We start from the raw sequence: 20,529 nt of genomic DNA, 5'->3' as shown, positions 1-20,529 counted from the left end.
TGTTAGGAGTTGGAACACTCTGAGAAGAGTTTCTGACCAAGAATGTTCCACACCTCAGAGTTAAAGTTTGATAAAACTACACATGAGTTGTTAGGATTAACAGTCCTGGGACCAGTCTTGTTCAACATCTTTGTGGGTGCCATGGACAGAGGCATTGAGTGCACTCACAGCAAGTTTGCTGATGACACCAAGCTGTGTGCTGCAGCAGCGAGGCTGGAGGGAAGGGATCCCATCCGGATGGATCTGGAGAGGCTGCAGAGGTGGGCACAAGCCAAGCTCAGGAGGTTCAACAAGAGCAAGTGCAAGATCCTGCATCTGGGTCGAGGCAACACCAAGCACAAATCCAAGCTGGACAGTGAGTGGCTGGAGAGCAGCTCTGAGGAGAGGGACTTGGGGGTGCTGCTGGAGGAGAAGCTCAGCATGAGCCAGCAGTGTGCACTTGCAGCCCAGAAAGCCAAGCAGAGCCTGGGCTGCAGCAGGAGAGGTGTGGCCAGCAGGGCCATGGAGGTGATTCTCCCCCTCTACTCCACTCTGCTGAGACCCCACCTGGAGTACTGCATCTAGTTCTGGAGGCCCTGGGACAAGAGGGAAGTGGAGATCATGGATTGTGTCCAGAGCAGGGCCAGGAGGATGCTCAGAGGGCTGCAGCAGCTCTGCTGTGAGCACAGACTGAAAGAGTTGGGTCTGGGCAGTCTGGAGAAGAGGAGGCTCCCAGGTGACCTTTTTGTGGCCTTCCAGGATCTGAAGGGGGCCTCCAAGAAATCTGGGGAGGGACTTTTTAAGCTGTCAGGGACTGACAGGACTGGGGGGAATGGAGCAAAGCTGGAGGTGCATAGGTCCAGGCTGGTTCAGGCTGGATGTGAGGAGGAAGTTGTTCAGTGTGAGAGTGGTGAGAGGCTGGACTGGGTTGCCCAGGGAGGTGGTTGAGGCCCCATGGCTGGAGGTGTTTAAGGCCAGGCTGGAGGAGGCTGTGGGCAGCGTCATTTAGGGTAGGGTGTTCCTGGGCATGGCAGGGGGTTGGAACTGGCTGCTCCTTGTGGTCCCTTCCAACCCTGACTGATTCTATGATTCTATGGTTCCATGATTCTCTGATTAAAGGTGTCAGAATCCCACCAGCCCTATGTATGTATTTTTCCCCTGCCTGTCAGTGACAGTTGCTGCCATGTGTGGCCTGAGTCCACATTCCTTATGACTGGTGACTTCCCTGGGGAAAACCACGTCACTGACCAGCAGTGCCTTGTGCCTCAGCTTTTTCCTCAGTGAAAGTTGCAAAGGTTACTTCTTTTATAATAGGTGCATGGAAACACTCTGCCAAGGACAAGCTGCTGTTGCTGTTAGTCATAGAATCATAGAATCATAGAATCAACCAGGTTGGAAGAGACCTCCAAGATCATCCAGTCCAACCTAGCACCCAGCCCTAACCAATCAACTAGACCATGGCACTAAGTGCCTCAGCCAGTCTTTTCTTGAAGACCCCCAAGGACGGTGCCTCCACCACCTCCCTGGGCAGCCCATCTGGGACAGGGAAGCTTCCTGCCTGTGTTATCATCTCATGTTGTCATGAAATCCATTGTGTTTGTTTCCCAAGCATCCAGCAAGTCCTATTACTAACGATTTTCCCCCTGTTCCCTGCTTTTCTTTCTGGGTGGCAGAACCATCTGGCTCAGAGTCGCAGGGCAAGGGAAGCCTGTCGGAGGATGAGCTCATCAGCGCCATCAAGGAGGCAAAAAGCTTCTCCTTTGAGACCCAAGAGGTGCAGTGGTCACCAAGCCTCTCCGCTGAGAAGAAAGAGCAACGGGCCAAACCTGGGCGCCCTGCTGCCTCCTCACACCTGGATAACGATGCCAGCAGTGCTGAGTCAGGGGACTCAGAGATAGAGCTGGTGTCAGAGGACCCACTGGCTGCCGAGGAGGTGCTGCACTCCAACTACATGACCTTCAGCCACATTGGAGGGCCCCCTCCATCGCCCGCTTCCCCCTCCATCCAGTACAGCATCCTGCGGGAGGAGAGGGAAGCTGAGCTTGACAGTGAGCTCATCATTGAGTCCTGTGATGCCTCATCAGCCTCTGAAGAGAGCCCAAAGAGGGAGCAAGACTCCCCTCTGATGAAGCCTATGGTCATGGACATTATCAAGGAAGAGAACGGCTCGCGCAATGACGCCTCGGACTACGAAGCAAACAAAACCACAGAGAGCAAGATGAACAGGGAAAACCTGGCAGAGTCTGCATCCTACCTGAAATCTTCCTTTGGTGCCCCAAAAGTAGGTGCTGAGCCCCTGACCTCCGCTGTCAGCACCGAGGAGCTGAAGGAAAGAATAATCCTGAAGAAACCCATTGAAGAAACTGTTGTTAACCAAAGTAAAGTCTCTTCCAAGGACTCTGGCAAGAGAAGTTCCCTGGCTTCGTCTCTACTGCCATTTTTAAGTAAGCAGAAAGGTAAATGCAGATGTTTGTGTTGTTCTTGGGGTGCTGGTGAGAAGGGGGAGGAGGGAGAGCTGCCTGTTGCTTGTAGGGGAGGTGTCAGTGCTGAGCAGAGGGCAGCTGGCACTGGATAACCTCAGCTTGAAGCAGGATGTGCCCTGATGGTGCACAAATTATCTGTGACTTCCTATCCTCCTTTTTTTTTCTCCTTTTCCATTCCCACATGAAAAAAAATGAATACCAGCAACAGTAATTTTTAGGCTTAAGCATATATATACTGGATCAAGCAGGAACCTTAGTAACTTAAGACTGATTTGTACATAGATCCTAGAATCATAGAATCAATCAGGTTGGAAGAGACCTCCAAGATCATCCAGGCCAACCTAGCACCCAGCCCTGGCCAGTCAACCAGACCATGGCACTAAGTGCCTCAGCCAGGCTTTGCTTCAACGCCTCCAGGCACAGCAACTCCACCACCTCCCTGGGCAGCCCATTCCAATGCCAATCACTCTCTCTGACAACAACTTCCTCCTAACATGCAGCCTAGACCTCCCCCACCACAACCTGAGACTGTGTCCCTTTGTTCTGCTGCTGGTTGCCTATATATGTTACAGTGCTGTATGTTATACTGCTGTTCTTAGCAGTAATGAACTAATGACATTAACAGGCTGAATAAGAAACATATGATTATTGCTATGTTTTTCTGCCAGAGACCATGTCACACCAAGCATCTCTTAGCTCCCTCAGGAGCAGGATGAGCTCCAACCATTTATTTCCCCCTTCTCAAAGTCCTCTTTTGTAGGACTGGCCCAGGCCCTGCTCAAACACCAGAAGCTATAATGCTGATTGAATTTACCTTACATACTCTTCCACCAATGTCTAGCAATGGCTCTCTGCAACCATGTCGTGTTCTGTGTGCTGTTCTGGGCACAAGGCCAGCAATTCAGTCTTGGGTTTGGGGGAAGTAGTTGGGGAATGTTATGTTGGCAGCTAGTTGCCTGCCCCTTGAGTTTGAGATTTCATGTGCCATGTCTAGTTGATTGGACAGGGCTGGGGGCTAGGTTGGACTGGATGATCTTAGAGGTCTCTTCCAACCTGCTTGATTCTGTGAGTATGATTCAGGCTCTGTTACAAGTTTCAGTTCCCCCTGATCATGTTAAGATTTTTGTTAAGCTTAACTTTGATGTCTCATTTAATTTCTGTCATTGTTTAAATTGGTACTAACTGAAGCTGTTCAAGGCAGGATTGGATGTGGCACTTGGTGCCGTGGTCTAGCCTTGAGCTCTGTGGTAAAGGGTTGGACTTGATGATCTGTGAGGTCTCTTCCAACCTTGGTGATACTGTGATACTGTGATATGACAGTCAAGGAAAATCCCTGTGTGCATGAACAGACTTTCTCCCTCTGTCACAGTGTGTCTATGTTTCCCACCTTTATTCTCTTAGGACAATAGCAGCAGAAACCTCTCATTCAGGATAGACACAAGACAGCTAAATGCTATTTTGTGGTGCATAGAGAACTATTTATCTATGTGATTTTCTCCCTTGAGACACTCCAGTGCCTAAAGCAAGGAACACAAAAAGGTAGAGTCTCTTGAGATTATTATTGTGGAACTTATTAAAGCTTATTTCAAGTTATGGGGAGGTGAGCTCAAGGTAACAAAATATGGAGAGTCATAGAATCATAGAATCAGCCAGGTGGGGAGAGACCTCCAAGATCATCCAGTCCAATGTATCCAACCAAGACCCTTCAGTCCAGCCCTATCCTGGATAGATAGAATCAGCATAGAACCATAGAATCAGCCAGGTTGGAAGAGACCTCCAAGCTCATCCAGTCCAACCTAACACCCAGCCCTAGCCAATCAACCAGACCATGGCACTAAGTGCCTCATCCAGGCTTTGCTTCAACACCTCCAGGCACAGTGACTCCACCACCTCCCTCGGCAGCCCATTCCAATGCCAATCACTCTCTCTGCCAACAACTTCCTCCTAACATCCAGCCTAGACCTCCCCTGGCACAACTCGAGACTGTGTCCTCTTGTTCTCTTGCTGCTTGCCTGGCAGAAGAGACCACTTAGTGCCATGGTCTAGTTGACTGGACAGGGCTGGGTGCTAGGCTGGATGATGTTGGAGGTCTCTTCCAGCCCGGCTGACTGTAAGCTGTGCAAAGGGGAAAGCCCAGGTCCAACCCAGGCAGGTCTCGCTGGTGGCATTGCCAGCATCTCTCTGCGGGACCCCTCGGCGGTGTGTGCCGTGCGGTGCGGTGCGGTGCGGTGCGCTGCAGGGCGTGCGGACTGCCCCGGCCGCTGCCCTGAACGGGAGGGTGCAGCAGCCACAGTGCCTGCGCGGTTCGCGCAGCGCTACCTCACCCTCTCCGCTTAACGTCTGTTGCCATCCAGTGGCAATAGATAAAACGGTCAGGGGCTCCCAACCTCCATTTGCCTGGAGCTGAAGCAGTGGAGCTGTTCCCGGGCTGGCACCCGCTAAGCTGCCGCTGTGCTTTCCGCACGGTCGGAAGGGTCGCGTTGCTCGCTGCAGCACAGGCTCGTCTTGGCCAGGGTTGCGCAGCTGCCGCCTGTGTGTCGCCAGCTGCTTTGCCTCCTGTGGATCAAAAAGGGGAAGGCAGATTTGATGGTTTGGGTGTGACCTCTCCCCCCGCACACCCCCACTTAAGAAAATCACCCAGGATAGATTCAGCCAAGCTGGGAATTAGAATGGAGCTTTATCAGAGAATCACAGAATCATAGAATCAACCAGGTTGGAAGAGACCTCCAAGATCATCCAGGCCAACCTAGCACCCAGCCCTGGCCAGTCAACCAGACCATGGCACTAAGTGCCTCAGCCAGGCTTGGCTTCAACACTTCCAGGGATGGTGACTCCACCACTTCCCTGGGCAGCCCATTCCAATGCCAATCACTCTCTCTGCCAACAACTTCCTCCTAACATCCAGCCTAGACCTGCCCTGGCACAACTTGAGACTGTGTCCCCTTGTTCCGTTGCTGGTTGCCTGGCAGAAGAGCCCAACCCCAACTTGTTACAATGTCCTTGGTGTTTAAACAAAGCCTGGCTGAGGCACTTAGTGCCATGGTCTAGTTGATTGGATAGGGCTGGGTGCTAGGTTGGACTGGGTGATCTTGGAAGTCTCTTCCAACCTGGTTGATTCAATGATTCTATGGTTTACAGCTTAGCACAATATACAAGCAGATATTTACAATATAGACAGCTGGACACAGCAATAGACAAGTTTAAAATGTGATAGAGAAACACAAGCAGCCCTCCCAGAACCCAGAGTCCCTAGGAGGGGCTCCCAAACACCCTTCCACCTTCTTCCCAACACTCTACCTTATCCCAGACTTTGCCTTACGTTCAAGGTGAGTTTGGAGAATGGGCCAGGAGGGTTAGGAAGCAGAAGGATTAGTTACACAGACAGCAGGTTAGGGAGAGAAGGGAGGCAGCCAAAGCCAGAGAGAGCAACTCTGTTACCTGTGTTTGTGTTCTTGTTCTTATCCATCTCAGCAAGCCTATGAGTGCAGCAGACATCACCACTGTTTCCTTTTTACAGCCTAGCATCTAATTCCTCTCACCAAAATATTCCAGCTAGCTTCAAACTAGCACAGCAGAGCAGTAGCAAGATGTGTGCTGCTGAGCTGTCACTGCCCACACATCACTCCTGGCATCTCTTCACAGAGAGCCCTTACACAAGAGGGCTTAGAGCACATCTGGCTGTGGAGAAAAGGTTGCCAGCTCAGTTTCTCTGTTTTTCTTTTCTCTTTCTGTTAAATCTTTGGGCACAGAGCAGGAAGATGAAGCTGCATTTGTGTTTTCCAGTAGTCAGAGCAAGGAATGCAGATGTGTGGGTTTGCTCTAAGAAATCCCTGTCTTGCAACAGAATTTCACAGGCTTTGGAAAGTAATAGAGTGGAGCAATGTGGGCTTGGCAGCACTGTGACATTGCATAGCCCAGGTGACATCCAGGCTGGGATTGCACACATCCTGAACATGTAGGAGCTTTTAGAGCTCCTGGAAACATGCACCCTTTGGCCTGGGGCAGTTTGTGAGAAGCCCAGAGGAAGCCTGGACCAAGGCAGACCAGAAAGGAGCATTTTGGCTGAGTCTTTTCCTATCTTAGGACAAGGAGCAATGGGTGTAAATTGCAGCACAAGAAGTTCTGCCTCGACACAAGGGGGAACTTCTTTACTGTAAGGGTCCCAGAGCACTGGCACAGGCTTCTCAGAGAGGTTGTGGAGTCTCCTTCTGTGGAGCCTTTCCAGGCCTGTCTGGATGTGTTCCTCTGTGATCTGTGCTAGATTGTGTGGTCCTGCTCTGGCAGGGGGGTTGGACTGGATGATCTCCTTGGGTCCCTTCCAACCCCTAACATTCTGTGATCCTGTAATCTTCTCTTGCCATGCCTGTGACTCCTGGTGGCCCTGGCTTTGCTTATCATGTGCTGGTGTCCCACAGCCTAGGGACCTGGTTTTGGGTGGAGATATCCCTTATGCTGAGGCATCATGTCTCTCTGCAGCCTCTCTTTCAATGACAATATTTGGAGATGCTTTGCTCTCCATCCACTTAATGAAGTGTGCAGCAGCTGCTTACCTTCCAGATCAGATGTCTGAGCTCAGATTCGGGGGGGTGGGGGGGAAAGGAGAAGTAAACATTAAAAGTGAGAGTTTTTGTTTTATGGCAAAATTTAACATAGGGAAAAGAAACCCCAGGCCCAGGGCTGTGAGGTAGTGCTGTCACTTGCATGTTACATGGCACAACTGGCAGGACCCAAGTTCCAGGCAGAGTCTTCCTGTAGGAGTTTGGTGATGACACCAAGCTGTGTGGTGCAGCAGCCAGGCTGGAGGGCAGGGATGCCATCCGGATGGATCTGGAGAGGCTGCAGAGGTGGGCACAAGCCAAGCTCAGGAGGTTCAACAAGACCAAGTGCAGGGTCCTGCAGCTGGGTTGAGGCAATGCCAAGCACAATTGCAGGCTGGGCAAGTGAGTGGCTGGAGAGCAGCTCTGAGGAGAGGGTCTTGGGGGTGCTGGTGGGCAAGAAGCTCAACAGGAGCCAGCAGTGTGCACTTGCAGCCCAGAAAGCCAAGCAGAGCTACAGCAGAAGTGTGGCCAGCAGGGCCAGGGAGGTGATTCTCCCCCTCTACTGCACTCTGCTGAGACCTCACTTGGAATACTGCATCCAGTTCTGGAGCCCCCATTCCAAGAGGGATGTGGAGATGCTGGAGCATGTCCAGAGAAGAGCCACTGGATTGATCAAAGGGCTGCAGCAGCTCTGCTGTGAGCACAGACTGAAAGAGTTGGGGCTGTGCAGGCTGGAGAAGAGGAGGCTCCCAGGTGACCTTCTTGTGGCCTTCCAGGATCTGAAGGGGGACTACAAAAAAGCTGGGGAGGGACTTTTTAGGCTCTCAGGGACTGACAGGACTGGGGGGAATGGAGCAAAGCTGGAGGGGGAGAGATTCAGAGTGGAGGTGAGGAGGAAGTTGTTGAGTATGAGAGTGGTGAGAGGCTGGAATGGGTTTCCCAGGGAGGTGGTTGAGGCCTCATGGATGGAGATGTTTGAGGCCAGGCTGGCAGAGGCTGTGTGCAGCCTGCTCTAGGGTAGGGTGTCCCTGGGCATGGCAGGGAGGTTGGAACTGGCTGCTCCTTGTGGTCCCTTCCAACCCTGACTGATTCTAAGGTTCTATGAAAGGCAGTCAAATAGAATTCATCACTTAACATGCTTTCTTCTGCAGCACAGTTCTGTGTCACCCTGCTATGAGGCATCCTGAGTTTTACACTTTATGAAAGGCTTTTGTAGCATTCATCTAAGTTAGTTCCCTGCCACAGCATGTCCTTACCTCAAGCTCTTTGTGGCTGCTGTGGGCTAAGCACGTAGTAGGACTCCAAGATTCATGACCACCCATTTCTGTCTGGTGTACTGGTGTCTCTCATGCAGGATCCCAAGCTGCAGTAGGATCAGTTCTGGATTTGTGGCTGAAAATGGCAAATGGTCTGGACTGATGGATATGCTTCTGCTCCCCTCTGGTGCCTCTCATGCTGTCTGGTGGTATCCAGGGCTGTCACACAGCGGACAAGCAGGAAGCAGTGTGGGTTTTCCCCCCTTGATCTCTCACTGCATCCACTCCTCTTTGGTGCCACAGACTGATTTTACAGTTTCACACAAATGATTTTCCAGCAGAGATCTGGAAGAGAGGCCTTAAGCTATGAGGAAGGCTTTTTGTTCAGCAAAACATCATCTACATCAAGTTAGCACATCCCTGCTCTTGGAGGTGTTGCTACTGAGGCATTTTTCTATGGGAAGGGAATGTTTGGCAGGGTGATTTAGCAACCTGAGGCTTGTTTCTCATCTCCATGCTTTCCCCAGGCTGGCTCTGCAATCAGCAAGCCAGGCTGTGGCTTAAGCATACGGTGATGTTAGTTTAATATTTGAGTTCCATCTGCTCTAAGTGCCTGCACACTCTGGCCCATCTGTTTTGCCTGCTTCAGTTTGCTTTCTATGGGGCTCCAGTAGTTTTGCATCCTTTGGAAAGTCCATGCTTGGAAAAGGTGTGTGGAAGAGGGATGTCCTAATAGGGCTGGAGTGTCTTGACTTTGTGGTGCTGAGGAGGAGTGGGATAAAACCTAACTGGAGAAGTAAGCATGTGAATCCAGACCTAGCCTTGCCACAAAACCCTGGGAGCAGATTTATGAACCTCTGTGTACATGCCTCCCACAGGGAATAATTTAGGTGGGAATCATAGAATCATAGAATCAACCAGGTTGGAAGAGACCTCCAACATCATCCAGTCCAACCTAGAACCCAGCCCTATCCAGTCAACCACACCATGGCACTAAGTGCCTCAGCCAGGCTTTGCTTCAACACCTCCAGGCACAGAGACTCCACCACCTCCCTGGGCAGCCCATTCCAATGCCAATCACTCTCTCTGCCAACAACTTCCTAACAACATCCAGCCTAGACCTCCCCCAACACAACTTGAGGCTGTGTCCCCTTGTTCTGTTGCTGCTTGCCTGGCAGAAGAGACCAACCCCACCTGGCTACAGTCTCCCTTCAGGGAGTTGTAGACAGCAATGAGGTCTGCCCTGAGCCTCCTCTTCTGCAGCCTCAAACACCCCCAGCTCCCTCAGCCTCTCCTCACAGGGCTCTGCTCCAGGCCCCTCACCAGCTTTGTTGCCCTTCTCTGGACACCTTCCAGCACCTCAACATCTCTCTTGAATTGAGGAGCCCTGAACTGGACACAGCACTCAAGGTGCAAAAGGGAATTCAAAGGTCTCCACTGCAACCTCTTCCTCAAAGCAGTTTGGTCAGGTTGCTCAGGGTCTTGTCCATCTTCTCAGCAAAGAGAGAAGTTTAGAGGTAGCTGAGAGTTGGAGTCTGGAAATCTGGCTCAATTCTGTGTTGCTGCCTCAAAGCCATTAGCTGCAGGTACACTGCACATCATGACTCACAACTTGTATACAAATCTTATGGACTCTTCCCCTCAGCAAAAGGGATTCTTTTTCTCCTGTGCTCTCTGATCCCATAGCCTGCATTGTTTCACAGATCTTTGCTGTGTGCATGGCCCTTCCTCTGTCTACTCTCTTTAGAAACTACTACTGTGCACTCTCTGTTGGAAACCAAAGAAAAACATTAACAGTAGAGAGGCTTGGAAAAAGAAATAACATCTACACTGCTAAGCCCCATGCTAGGGATGCACCTGCAGCACTTGCAATCAGTCTATTGTCCAAGCCAGTCCTCTCATTCCATACCTGTGACACTCCTAAGGTAAGGTCAGGGGTGGCAATAAGGCTAAGGTGGTGAGTGAAGGAGATGCAGCTAAGACATACTTCAGCCTCCTTTTGTCTCTCTGCTCTGATGCATGATATTCCTTGGCTTTGTGGCCCAGCAAGTCAAAGTTGTGGCAAAAATATGGAGCTGTTTATTGTCTAGAGTGATAAAAACAGTCAATAAAGAGTGGGTGGAGAGCAGCCAAGAAGAAAGGGACCTGGGGATGCTGGTAGACAGTGGCTGAAGATGAGGCAGCAGTGTGCCCAGGTGGCCAAGAGAGCCAATGGCATCCTGGCCTGCATCAGGAACAGTGTGGCCAGCAGGACAAGGGAGGTTATTCTGCCCCTGTACTCAGCACTGCTCAGGCCACACCTTGAGTGCTGTGTCCAGTTCTGAGCTCCTCAATTCAAGAGAGATGTTGAGGTGCTGGAAGGTGTCCAGAGAAGGGCAACAAAGCTGGTGAGGGGCCTGGAGCACAGCCCTGTGAGGAGAGGCTGAGGGAGCTGGGGGTGTTTGAGGCTGCAGAAGAGGAGGCTCAGGGCAGAGCTCATTGCTGTCTACAACTCCCTGAAGGGAGGCTGTAGCCAGGTGGGGTTGGTCTCTTCTGCCAGGCAAGCAGCAAGAGAACAAGGGGACACAGTCTCAAGTTGTGGCAGGGGAGGTCTCGTCTGGATGGTAGGAGGAAGTTGTTGTCAGAGAGAGTGATTGGCATTGGAATGGGCTGCCCAGGGAGGTGGTGGAGTCTCTGTGGCTGGAGGTGTTGAAGCCAAGCCTGGCTGAGGCACTTAGTGCCATGGTCTGGTTGATTGGCCAGGGCTGGGTGCTAGGTTGGCCTGGCTGATCTTGGAGGTCTCTTCCAACCTGCTTGATTCTATGAGGCATGCAGAGCTGCAGCAAGGAGAGAGGGGTGAATTTCTTACTGAGAATAGTTTCATAGCAGAGATTTACCTTTCCATGGTGCATTCTTGATCTTTTGGAAGGTTTAGCAGTGGACTGGTAGACCCAGGAGGTCTTGACTTCCAGTTGCTTTGCAATTCTGCTTTTGCTCCACTGAAGGAGTCTAAATAAGGACTCTGAACATGTGACAGGACTCTGCAGACACATTTAGGTGGCCTCGTTTTACAGGGTCTTATTCCAGAGACTTTTTAATGACAGAGGCCTTAGACAGCATCTCCAGACACTGTGATGAGAGGAGTTTCCCCACTCCAGCTGAGCTGCCCCATGTTCCTCTGCCTGTGGAGGAGGAGGAGGAGCTTCACAGATAGCTTTTTTTTTACTGTGGGCCAAACAGTTGGAAATGTTTCTGCCTTTGCAGCAGGCTGTGACCTGCCTCCCCATTTCTGGCCAGCTAATGCAATTCTGCTGCCAAATGATGGCTTGTTAAAGCTGTCAAGCTGTGATAACTCAGCCAGAGATGAGCTGGAGAGACCTAGAGACGTGCAGGTCATGGTGGTGGAAGTGAACAGCATGCACACCAGCAGGTTTGTGCTCTGCATGATTTCTATTCCACTCCTCCCAGACCCTTTGTTTTTCAGGGAGGGAGGAGTGAGTTTGGCACTTTTTGGCCTCATGTATGGTTGCAGGGTCCCCCTGTCCTGTCTGCAGAGGGGACAACGAGAGCAGATTGATGGTCAGATGCTGACTTCCTTGGAGTTTGGTCCAATGGGAGTGTAGCAGCATTTGTAATGGGAAGAGTAGTCACTTTGAGAAGATGCCTGAGCCCTGGAAAGGATCAGAGCAATGCAAGACCAGAAGATTTTCTCTCCTATCCCAAATTGTGGCTTTCCTGGGATCAGTAACCACCAAGTACCTGAAGGGAGGCTGTAGCCAGGTGGGGTTGGGCTCTTCTGCCAGGCAGGCAGCAAGAGAACAAGGGGACACAGTCTCAAGTTGTGGTGGGAGAGGTCTAGGCTGAATGTTAGGAGGAAGTTGTTGTCAGAGAGAGTGATTGGCATTGGAATGGGCTGCCCAGGGAGGTGGTGGAGTCACTGTGCCTGGAGGTGTTGAAGCAAAGCCTGGCTGAGGCACTTAGTGCCATGGTCTGGTTGACTGGATAGGGCTGGGTGCTAGGTTGGCCTGGATGATGTTGGAGGTCTCTTCCAACCTGGTTGATTCTATGATTCTATGATGCCCTCTTGTGCTTAGCATCACACACATATACCAGAACATGACTTTGCTATGACCACACCTAGCTTTGTTCATAACCTCATTTCACCTCTGCATCTTTTTCCTCCCTTGATTTTCTGTCTGTGCTCATAAAAATTACTCCTTGTGTGTTGGGTAAGGTCAAACTTTTAACACATGTCAAAGCATCTTAAACAGTGGCTGGATGCTCAGAGGTACTTGGGTGTAGCTTAGTGTAGGAGGATCATATGTCTTCTCCTAGGATTTCTGTCCACTTCCTTGCCTGTGAGTGAGTAGAATACAGGACTGTACATATTTATAGGCCTTCTGCCAGGCAAGCAGCAACAGCACAAGGGGACACAGTCTCAAGTTGTGCCAGGGGAGGTCTAGGCTGGATGTTAGGAGGAAGTTGTTGTCAGAGAGAGTGATTGGCATTGGAATGGGCTGCCCAGGGAGGTGGTGGAGTCACTGTGCCTGGAGGTGTGAAGCAAAGCCTCACCTCAACATCTCTCTTGATTTGATCAGCTGATGTTGGAGTTTGCTTCACATTGCAGTTCCTAATAGAAGCCTTCTGTAGCATGGGCAGTGACTGGCTCCACCTAGGTGCTGCCAGTCCTCCAGTACTTTCCTGCAGTTGTCTAACATGACTGGAAAATACATGCAAGCCTTCTCACAATTCATGTGAAAGTAATCCACAGCTCAGTTCATTGGAGTGCAAACTGCTGTGGGAGGTGACCTCAGGAGTCCTCCAGAGCTGGGATAAGTTGAGAGGCATAGAAAGGACACAGATAATCAGTGTTACCTTTGCCAACCGACAGGTCTTAGGGAGAGAGGCTTCTGAGGCAGCAGACTCAGCTTGCATTAACAATTTGGCATTAGACTATACAGACTGTGTGCCCATTTGAGCTTGGTTTCTAGCTCAGACATGAAAATATTCACAACAGAGAAACTTAGAAGTAGAAGCTCTGAGGGGATCACAGGATCACAGAATCACAGGATTTTAGGGGATTTTAGAGGCTGGAAGGGACCCAAGGAGATCACTGACTCCAACCCCTCTGCCAGAGCAGGGCCACACAATCTAGCACAGATCACAGAGGAACACATCCAGACAGGCCTTGAATTGCTCCAGAGAAGGAGACTCCACAACCTCTCTGGGCAGCCTGTGCCAGTGCTCTGGGACCCATACAGGAAAGAAGTTCCCCCTTGTGTTGAGCTGGAACCTCCTGTGCTGCAGCTTACACCCACTGCTGCTTGTCCTATCACCATCAGACAGGCACTAAGTGCCTCATCCAGGCTTTGCTTCAACACCTCCAGGGACAGCGACTCCACCACCTCTCTGGGCAGCCCATTCCAATGCCAATCACTCTCTCTGACAACCTCCTCCTAACATCCAGCCCAGACCTCCCCCACCACAACTTGAGATTGTGTCCCCTTGTTCTGTTGCTGCTTGCCTGGCAGAAGAGCCCAACCCCACCTGGCTACAGCCTCCCTCCAGGGAGTTGCAGACAGCAATGAGCTCTGCCCTGAGCCTCCTCTTCTGCAGGCTGCACACCCCCAGCTCCCTCAGCCTCTCCTCACAGGGTTGTGCTCCAGGCCCCTCACCAGCTTTGTTGCCCTTCTCTGGACACCTTCCAGCACCTCAACATCTCTCTTGAATTGAGGAGCCCAGAACTGGACACAGATGGGTGTGTCAGGGCAAAGTGAAATTGTCTTTCTTATAGTTTAAGGAGAAATAAACTACTAGAGAGATGTAATAACCTTAAGGAAGATGGAGAAGGGTTCAAGTGGTGATGAAGCAGCAAAACCAGCAGCAGCCAAAACAGCAGTGGGGGAAGATAGCAGCAGGCACAGCAGAAGAGCAAAGGGAAGGTCCAAGCTGTGCTTCCAGACATAAAACTCTTGATGTTCCAATGGAATTATATTGTTATCCATTGTTGCCATTAGATGGCCTATGCTTAGAAAGATCACCTCTCCCCTTAGAGCTTCTACTTCTAAGTTTCTTTCTTCTGAATGCTTTTATGTCTGACCTAGAAACCGAGCCCAAACGGCCACAGGCTGCCAGGTAAAGTAGGCATTTCAGTAAGGACTGATTGCCTTCAAACTCAATCCTAAAGAGTTAAGTTTCCAGGGAAACAACTCTTGGTGTTGCTACATCATCTGGCTAGATGCAGCCACTATTGGAGCAGCACTTTCCATGCAAATGAGCCAAATGTAAGGTCTTTTTTCGTTGCTTCTTGGTTTTTAATAGAAGGTGCAATGATATTGCAAGAATTAAGGGGGGGAGAGCAACTTGTGAGCCCACACCTCGAGTACTGTGCCCAGTTTTGGTCACCACAGTATAGGAGGGACACTGAGGTGCTGGAGTGGGTGCAGAGAAGGGCAGTGAGGCTGGGGAGAGGTCTGGCAAACATGACCTGAGAGGAGCAGCTGAGGGAGCTGGGGGTGTTTAGTCTGGAGAAGAGGAGGCTGAGAGGGGACCTTATTGCCCTCTACAGCTACCTAAAAGGAGGCTGTAGTGGGGCTGGAGCTGGTCTCTTCTCCCTCCCTGGTGAGAGGCCCTGAGCACAGCCCTATGAGGAGAGGCTGAGGGAGCTGGGATTGGTTAGCCTGGAGAAGAGGAGGCTCAGGGGAGACCTTATTGCTGTCTACAACTACCTGAGGGGTGGTTGTGGCCAGGGGGAGGTTGCTCTCTTCTCTCAGGTGGCCAGCACCAGAACGAGAGGACACAGCCTCAGGCTGCACCAGGGGAGATTTAGGCTGGAGGTGAGGAGAAAGTTCTTCCCTGAGAGAGTCATTGGACACTGGAATGGGCTGCCCGGGGAGGTGGTGGAGTCGCCGTCCCTGGAGCTGTTCAAGGCAGGATTGGACGTGGCACTTGGTGCCATGGTCTGGCCTTGAGCTCTGTGGTAAAGGGTTGGACTTGATGATCTATGAGGTCTCTTCCAACCTTGGTGATACTGTGATACTGTGATACTGTGATACTGTGTAATTACTAATGATAGGACAAGAGGAAATGGCCTCAAGTTGCATCAGGGAAGGTTTAGGTTGGGTGTTGGGAGGAAGTTCTTTCCTGAGCAGGTGGTCAGGCACTGGAACAGGCTGCCCAGGGAGGTGGTGGAGTCACCATCCCTGGAGGTGTTTTAGAGGAGAGTGGATGTGGTGCTTGAGGCAATGGTCTAGTGATGAAGGCTGCTGGGATGAAGGCTGGACTGGCTGATGCTGGTGGCCCTTTCCAACCACAGCGATTCACAGCAATTAGATGTTGTGCTGAGGGCTTTGGTTTAGTCAAGGACTTGTCAGGGTGAAACTCATGATTGGACTCCAATCCAATCCAATCTGAGAGAATTCTGTGAGTCTGTGATTCTGTGAAATGAGTATTCCCAAGGTCTGATAACTGTGCACTGCCAGGCTTGTATAAGCCCTCTGCCTTGCTTGATGTTACTTGGGATCCACAGTGGTACATGATCAAACTCCATCTTCTGACAATCCCAGAGACACTGGGACTCATTTCAAAGCAACCTAGGATCTCTGCTCACTCAGTGAATGCCATTAGCAGAGGCAGGCATTGTTCAGACACCTTTTTTCTGATCTCTTTTAGAAAGACAGACAATTCCTTAGAGAGGAGGGAGGGGGGAGTTATTGCATAAATCCTAATGAAATGCAGAGAGCATCCACTAAACAAGATCTGTATCTGGGCAACGAGCAAGGAGCAGGGTAGGAAAGCTTACAGAAAAGCCAGTGGAGAATAGCCAGGATTTCTGAAGGTTAATTTGTTGACTATTGCACCACTGAAACACAAGCAGCACTGCTTCCTTGTTTAGGAAGTTGTTTTCCAAAGCAAGAGAGCAGGCTGCTTTTGCTCAGCCTCTCAGACACTTGCAGTGGAGCTACTGCAGCTTTGGTGCTGTAACTGAAACAGGAGGCCCATTTCTAACCTTAGCTGCAAACAAAAGGTTTAGTGCTCCAGCCAGGGAGGCACAAACGTGTGGGATCTAATAAAAGGCATAGTAGCAATTGTGCCTTCCAAAATGAGCATTTATCTGTAGCCTTTTCTTTGCACAGGTATTGCAGCTGGATACTGGGTGCTGGCTCTGCTGCTTGGTGCTCTCAGATGTGGCAATCACATGAAAACTGGGTCAGAAATCATTTAGAATCATAGAATCAGCCAGAGTTGGAAGGGAACATAAGGATCATCTAGTCCCAACCCCCCTGACTTGGGCAGGGACACCCTACCCTAGAGGTGGTGGAGTCGCTGCCCCTGGAGGTGTTGAAGCAAAGCCTGGCTGAGGCACTTAGTGCCATGGTCTGGTTGACTGGACAGGGCTGGGTGCTAGGTTGGCCTGGATGAGCTTGAAGGTCTCTTCCAACCTGGTTGATTCTATGGTTCTATTCTAAGTGTTTAAGGCCAGGCTGGATTAGACTGTGGCCAGGCTGCTCTAGGCTAGGGTGTCCCTGCCCATGGCAGGGATGTTGGAACTAGATGATCCTTGTGGCCCCTTCCAGCCCTGACTGATTCCATGATTCCTGAAGAAAAATAGTACTTATTGTAATCAGGCTGGCCAGAGCCTCATCTAGCCTGGCCTTAAACACCTCCAGGCATGGGGCCTCAACCACCTCCCTGGGCAACCCATTCCAGCCTCTCACCACTCTCATGCTCAACAACTTCCTCCTCACATCCAGGCTGAATCTCCCCACCTCCAGCTTTGCTCCACTCTCCCTAGTCCTGTCTATTTTTGCAGTTATGGCTGATGTTCCAGAGAAACAGCACTAGGTCCTTGCAGGGAGAAGGTCTGAGAAGTGCTGTTTTGCAGGAGCAAAGTAATAATGGCTCAGGCACAGTGAGAGGACTTCTAGAAGCAGTGAACAGCTACTCAAAGGGAGGTTGGAGTGAGGAGCGGGCCAGCCTCTTCTCCCTGATGATAAGGGACAGGACTAGAGGAAATGGTTACAAGCTGTGCCAGGGGAGGTTTAAGCTGGATAGTAGAAATATTTCTTCACTGAAAGGGTTATCAGACATTGAAATGGTCTGCCCAGGGCAGTGGTGGAGTCACCATCCATGAAGGAGTTCAAGCAGCTTGTGGACTTGGTGCTTAGAGACATGGTCTAGTGTTGATGGTTCAGTACTGGGTCAAAGGCTGGACTGGATTATCTTTGAGGTCTGTTCCAAACAGATATATTCTGAGTCTGTGAACCTGCAGTGTTTGTCCATGCTGAGAGCTCCAATTTTCTCAACACTGCAGCCTGGCAGTGGGGGATAGTAAGAGAGTCCAAGTCTCCAGGCAAAGTGAGAAAGGAGATGACGCTGTCATCTTCCAGATGGGCTGCTGAAACACATGGACATTCATCTTAAAGTCCCTTGCCTAGGAAAGATGGTGAATATGGGAGAGAGACTGATTAATTTATCACATGATCAATTGATTTGTGGGGTGTGATGACTTTAACTGCAATAACACCAAGAACACACAACAGAACTGGGAAATCACCTCAGGTTTTTCTGAATCGTGGTTTGTGAGACCATGCTTATTGCCTGGTTGTTAACTTCTACATTCATAGAATCATAGAATCAACCAGGTTGGAAGAGACCTCCAAGCTCATCCAGTTAAACCTAGCACCAAGCCCTGGCCAATCAACCAGACCATGGCACTAAGTGCCTCAGCCAGGCTTTGCTTCAACACCTCCAGGGACGCTGCCTCCACCACTTCCCTGGGCAGCCCATTCCAATGCCAATCACTCTCTCTGACAACAACTTCCTAACAACATCCAGCCTAGACCTCCCCTGGCACTTGAGCCTGTATCGACTTGTTCCGTTGCCGCTTGCCTGGGAGGAAAGCCCAACCCCACCTGGCTACAGTCTCCCTTCAGGGAGTTGCAGACAGCAATGAGCTCTGCCCTGAGCCTCCTCTTCTCCAGGCTGCACACCCCCAGCTCCCTCAGCCTCTCCTCACAGGGCTCTGCTCCAGGCCCCTCACCAGCTTACTTGCCCTTCTCTGGACACCTTCCAGCACCTCAACATCTCTCTTGAATTGAGGGGCCCAGAACTGGACACAGCACTCAAGGTGTGTCCTGAGCAGTGCTGAGTACAGGGGCAGAATAACCTCCCTTGTCCTGCTGGCCAGGACTGTTCCTGATCCAGGCCAGGATACCATTGGCTCTCTTGGCCACCTGGGCACACTGCTGGCTCATGTTTAGCTACTATCTACCAGCACCCCCAGGTCCCTTTCCTCCTGGCTGCTCTCCATTCCATAGATGTCTGTGAAAAATAAAAGTAATGGGTTTCTCCATCATTCAAAGTGGCAGCAAGCAGGAGCAGCAAGGCACCATGAATGGTTAGCAGCACATCATTTCTATCAAAGGGCTGATTTCCAGAGATATTGTTATATTTCCATAGAGCTATGCCAGAGTGATTTCTGCCTGTAGGTCTTGTGGCAATGAAGGGGAGGTTGCATTGGAAGGAAGTTTAAATGGAGAACGAGGTCAAAGAACTGATCTTACTAAGTGCAGAAGCAGCTTTTGCATGTGCTTAATAGTGCTAAATTATTCACTGAGCTGGCTGGGCAATCTGACATGGTAAAGTGAAACAGGTGAGGGTGTTGGAGGGAAAGTGCCAAATGATGTGTCAGCCATAGAATCAAGCAGGTTAGAAGGGACCTCAATTCAAGAGAGATGTTGAGGTGCTGGAAGGTGTCCAGAGAAGGACAACAAAGCTGGTGAGGGGCCTGGAGCACAGCCCTGTGAGGAGAGGCTGAGGGAGCTGGGGGTGTGCAGCCTGGAGAAGAGGAGGCTGAGGGCAGAGCTCATTGCTGTCTACAACTCCCTGAAGGGAGGCTGTAGCCAGGTGGGGTTGGTCTCTTCTGCCAGGCAAGCAGCAACAGAACAAGGGGACACAGTCTCAAGCTGTGCCAGGGGAGGTCTAGGCTGGATGTTGTTAGGAAGTTGTTGTCAGAGAGAGTGATTGGCATTGGGATGGTCTGCCCAGGGAGGTGGTGGAGTCACTGTCCCTGAAGGTGTTGAAGCAAAGCCTGGCTGAGGCACTTAGTGCCATGGTCTGGTTGCTAGGTTGGACTGGATGAGCTTGGGGGTCTCTTCCAACCTGATTGATTCTATGATTCTAAGTTAGCTCAGTTTGTCACGGGAGACCTTCCCATGGAGGAGAGGTATTACCAACTGAGGCCAACTCTGTAGGGTCACATTCTTTGACAGGGCAACTGTGATACAGCAGAGAGAGATATGAAACCTGAAGGATCAACCCTTGTCAGCTATATCTATCTGGATAACATAGCTTCTACTCTTACATGCTTTAAAGGTGTCTTGCTTTCTTCTGTTCCTGAACCCCCATTAAAATGACTTCTCCAAGTGAGACCTCTTCTCCCTGAACAATCTGGGCAGCTGTCTGCTGGTATCCCTCCCCTGTCCTCTCCACTTCAAATTCCATAGAAACAGCAGAAGAATGTCTCATCCAACTGTCCCACACCACTGTATTTTGAGGGATGGGAAGGAAACAAGCCTTGTCTTTTGCATGGTTAGGATCTGGCCCTCTTTGGAACACTTTAAGAAGACCCATTGCCTTTGCAGTGTTCACTGAGTTACAACACACAGCAGTACTAAGGGGAGTGTCTGCAGTGAGCAGTAGGCATCTAACACAGGCTTGATGCTGCGTTGAGGGGGAGCTGAAAACATTACTGTGATAATCATAGATTCACAGGTCTGGTTATGCTGTGGTCTGAGTCCTGCTTGGGGAGCAGAATCACTTCTCTCCCTGCTAAGACTGAGAAATCTTGCCTCAAACACCACGTAAATGGCTCTGCTACCTACAGCTGATGTCTCCTGGGTGTTCTGGAAGAACATCTTCAGAGCTCTTGGCTTCCTCTCCTGTTGGTGTTGCTCTGATTTGGGGATGCTGGCAGCTGAGATTTTCAGGATTTTATTCAGATGCAAGCTTTGCCCAAGCCCTGTGGGCAAGGGTGGAGTTCAGATTTGCAGGGATTTGAGTCAGTCATAGATATGTATCATACCTAGGTGTATAATTCTGTACTTAACCCTTCCCATCTCTTCCTGCCTGCTCTGTGCTTGCTCAGTGGAGGGTTCCCAGTGTTGCTGAATGAAGGCTTTGCAAAGAGAGCAAGCAGACAATCATGCAGCAGACATAGAAACAGCAGGAGCTGGTTGAGCTTTTGCCAAGCCAACATTAGCACGTGCAGTTGTGTCTTGCTGCATCCAAATA

The 20,529-nt window shown here is 50.6% G+C and overlaps 1 protein-coding gene across 1 annotated transcript in view; it reads left to right on the top strand.

The window, feature by feature from the left end:
* The window catches only part of RTN1 (reticulon 1), a 162,666-nt gene that overhangs the window by 91,146 nt on the left and 50,991 nt on the right, over positions 1-20,529 (top strand). The window contains exon 3 of the mRNA XM_064153149.1: positions 1,653-2,435. Within this exon, the coding sequence (XP_064009219.1) occupies positions 1,653-2,435 (783 nt within the window). The remainder of the gene's footprint in view (positions 1-1,652; positions 2,436-20,529) is intronic.

Source organism: Pogoniulus pusillus, chromosome 1 (genome assembly GCF_015220805.1).
Source record: "Pogoniulus pusillus isolate bPogPus1 chromosome 1, bPogPus1.pri, whole genome shotgun sequence".
In the NCBI taxonomy this organism is placed as follows: Eukaryota; Metazoa; Chordata; class Aves; order Piciformes; family Lybiidae; genus Pogoniulus; species Pogoniulus pusillus.
The sequence above is the reverse complement of the archived record's forward strand: the minus strand, read 5'-3'. Positions and strand labels throughout refer to the sequence as shown.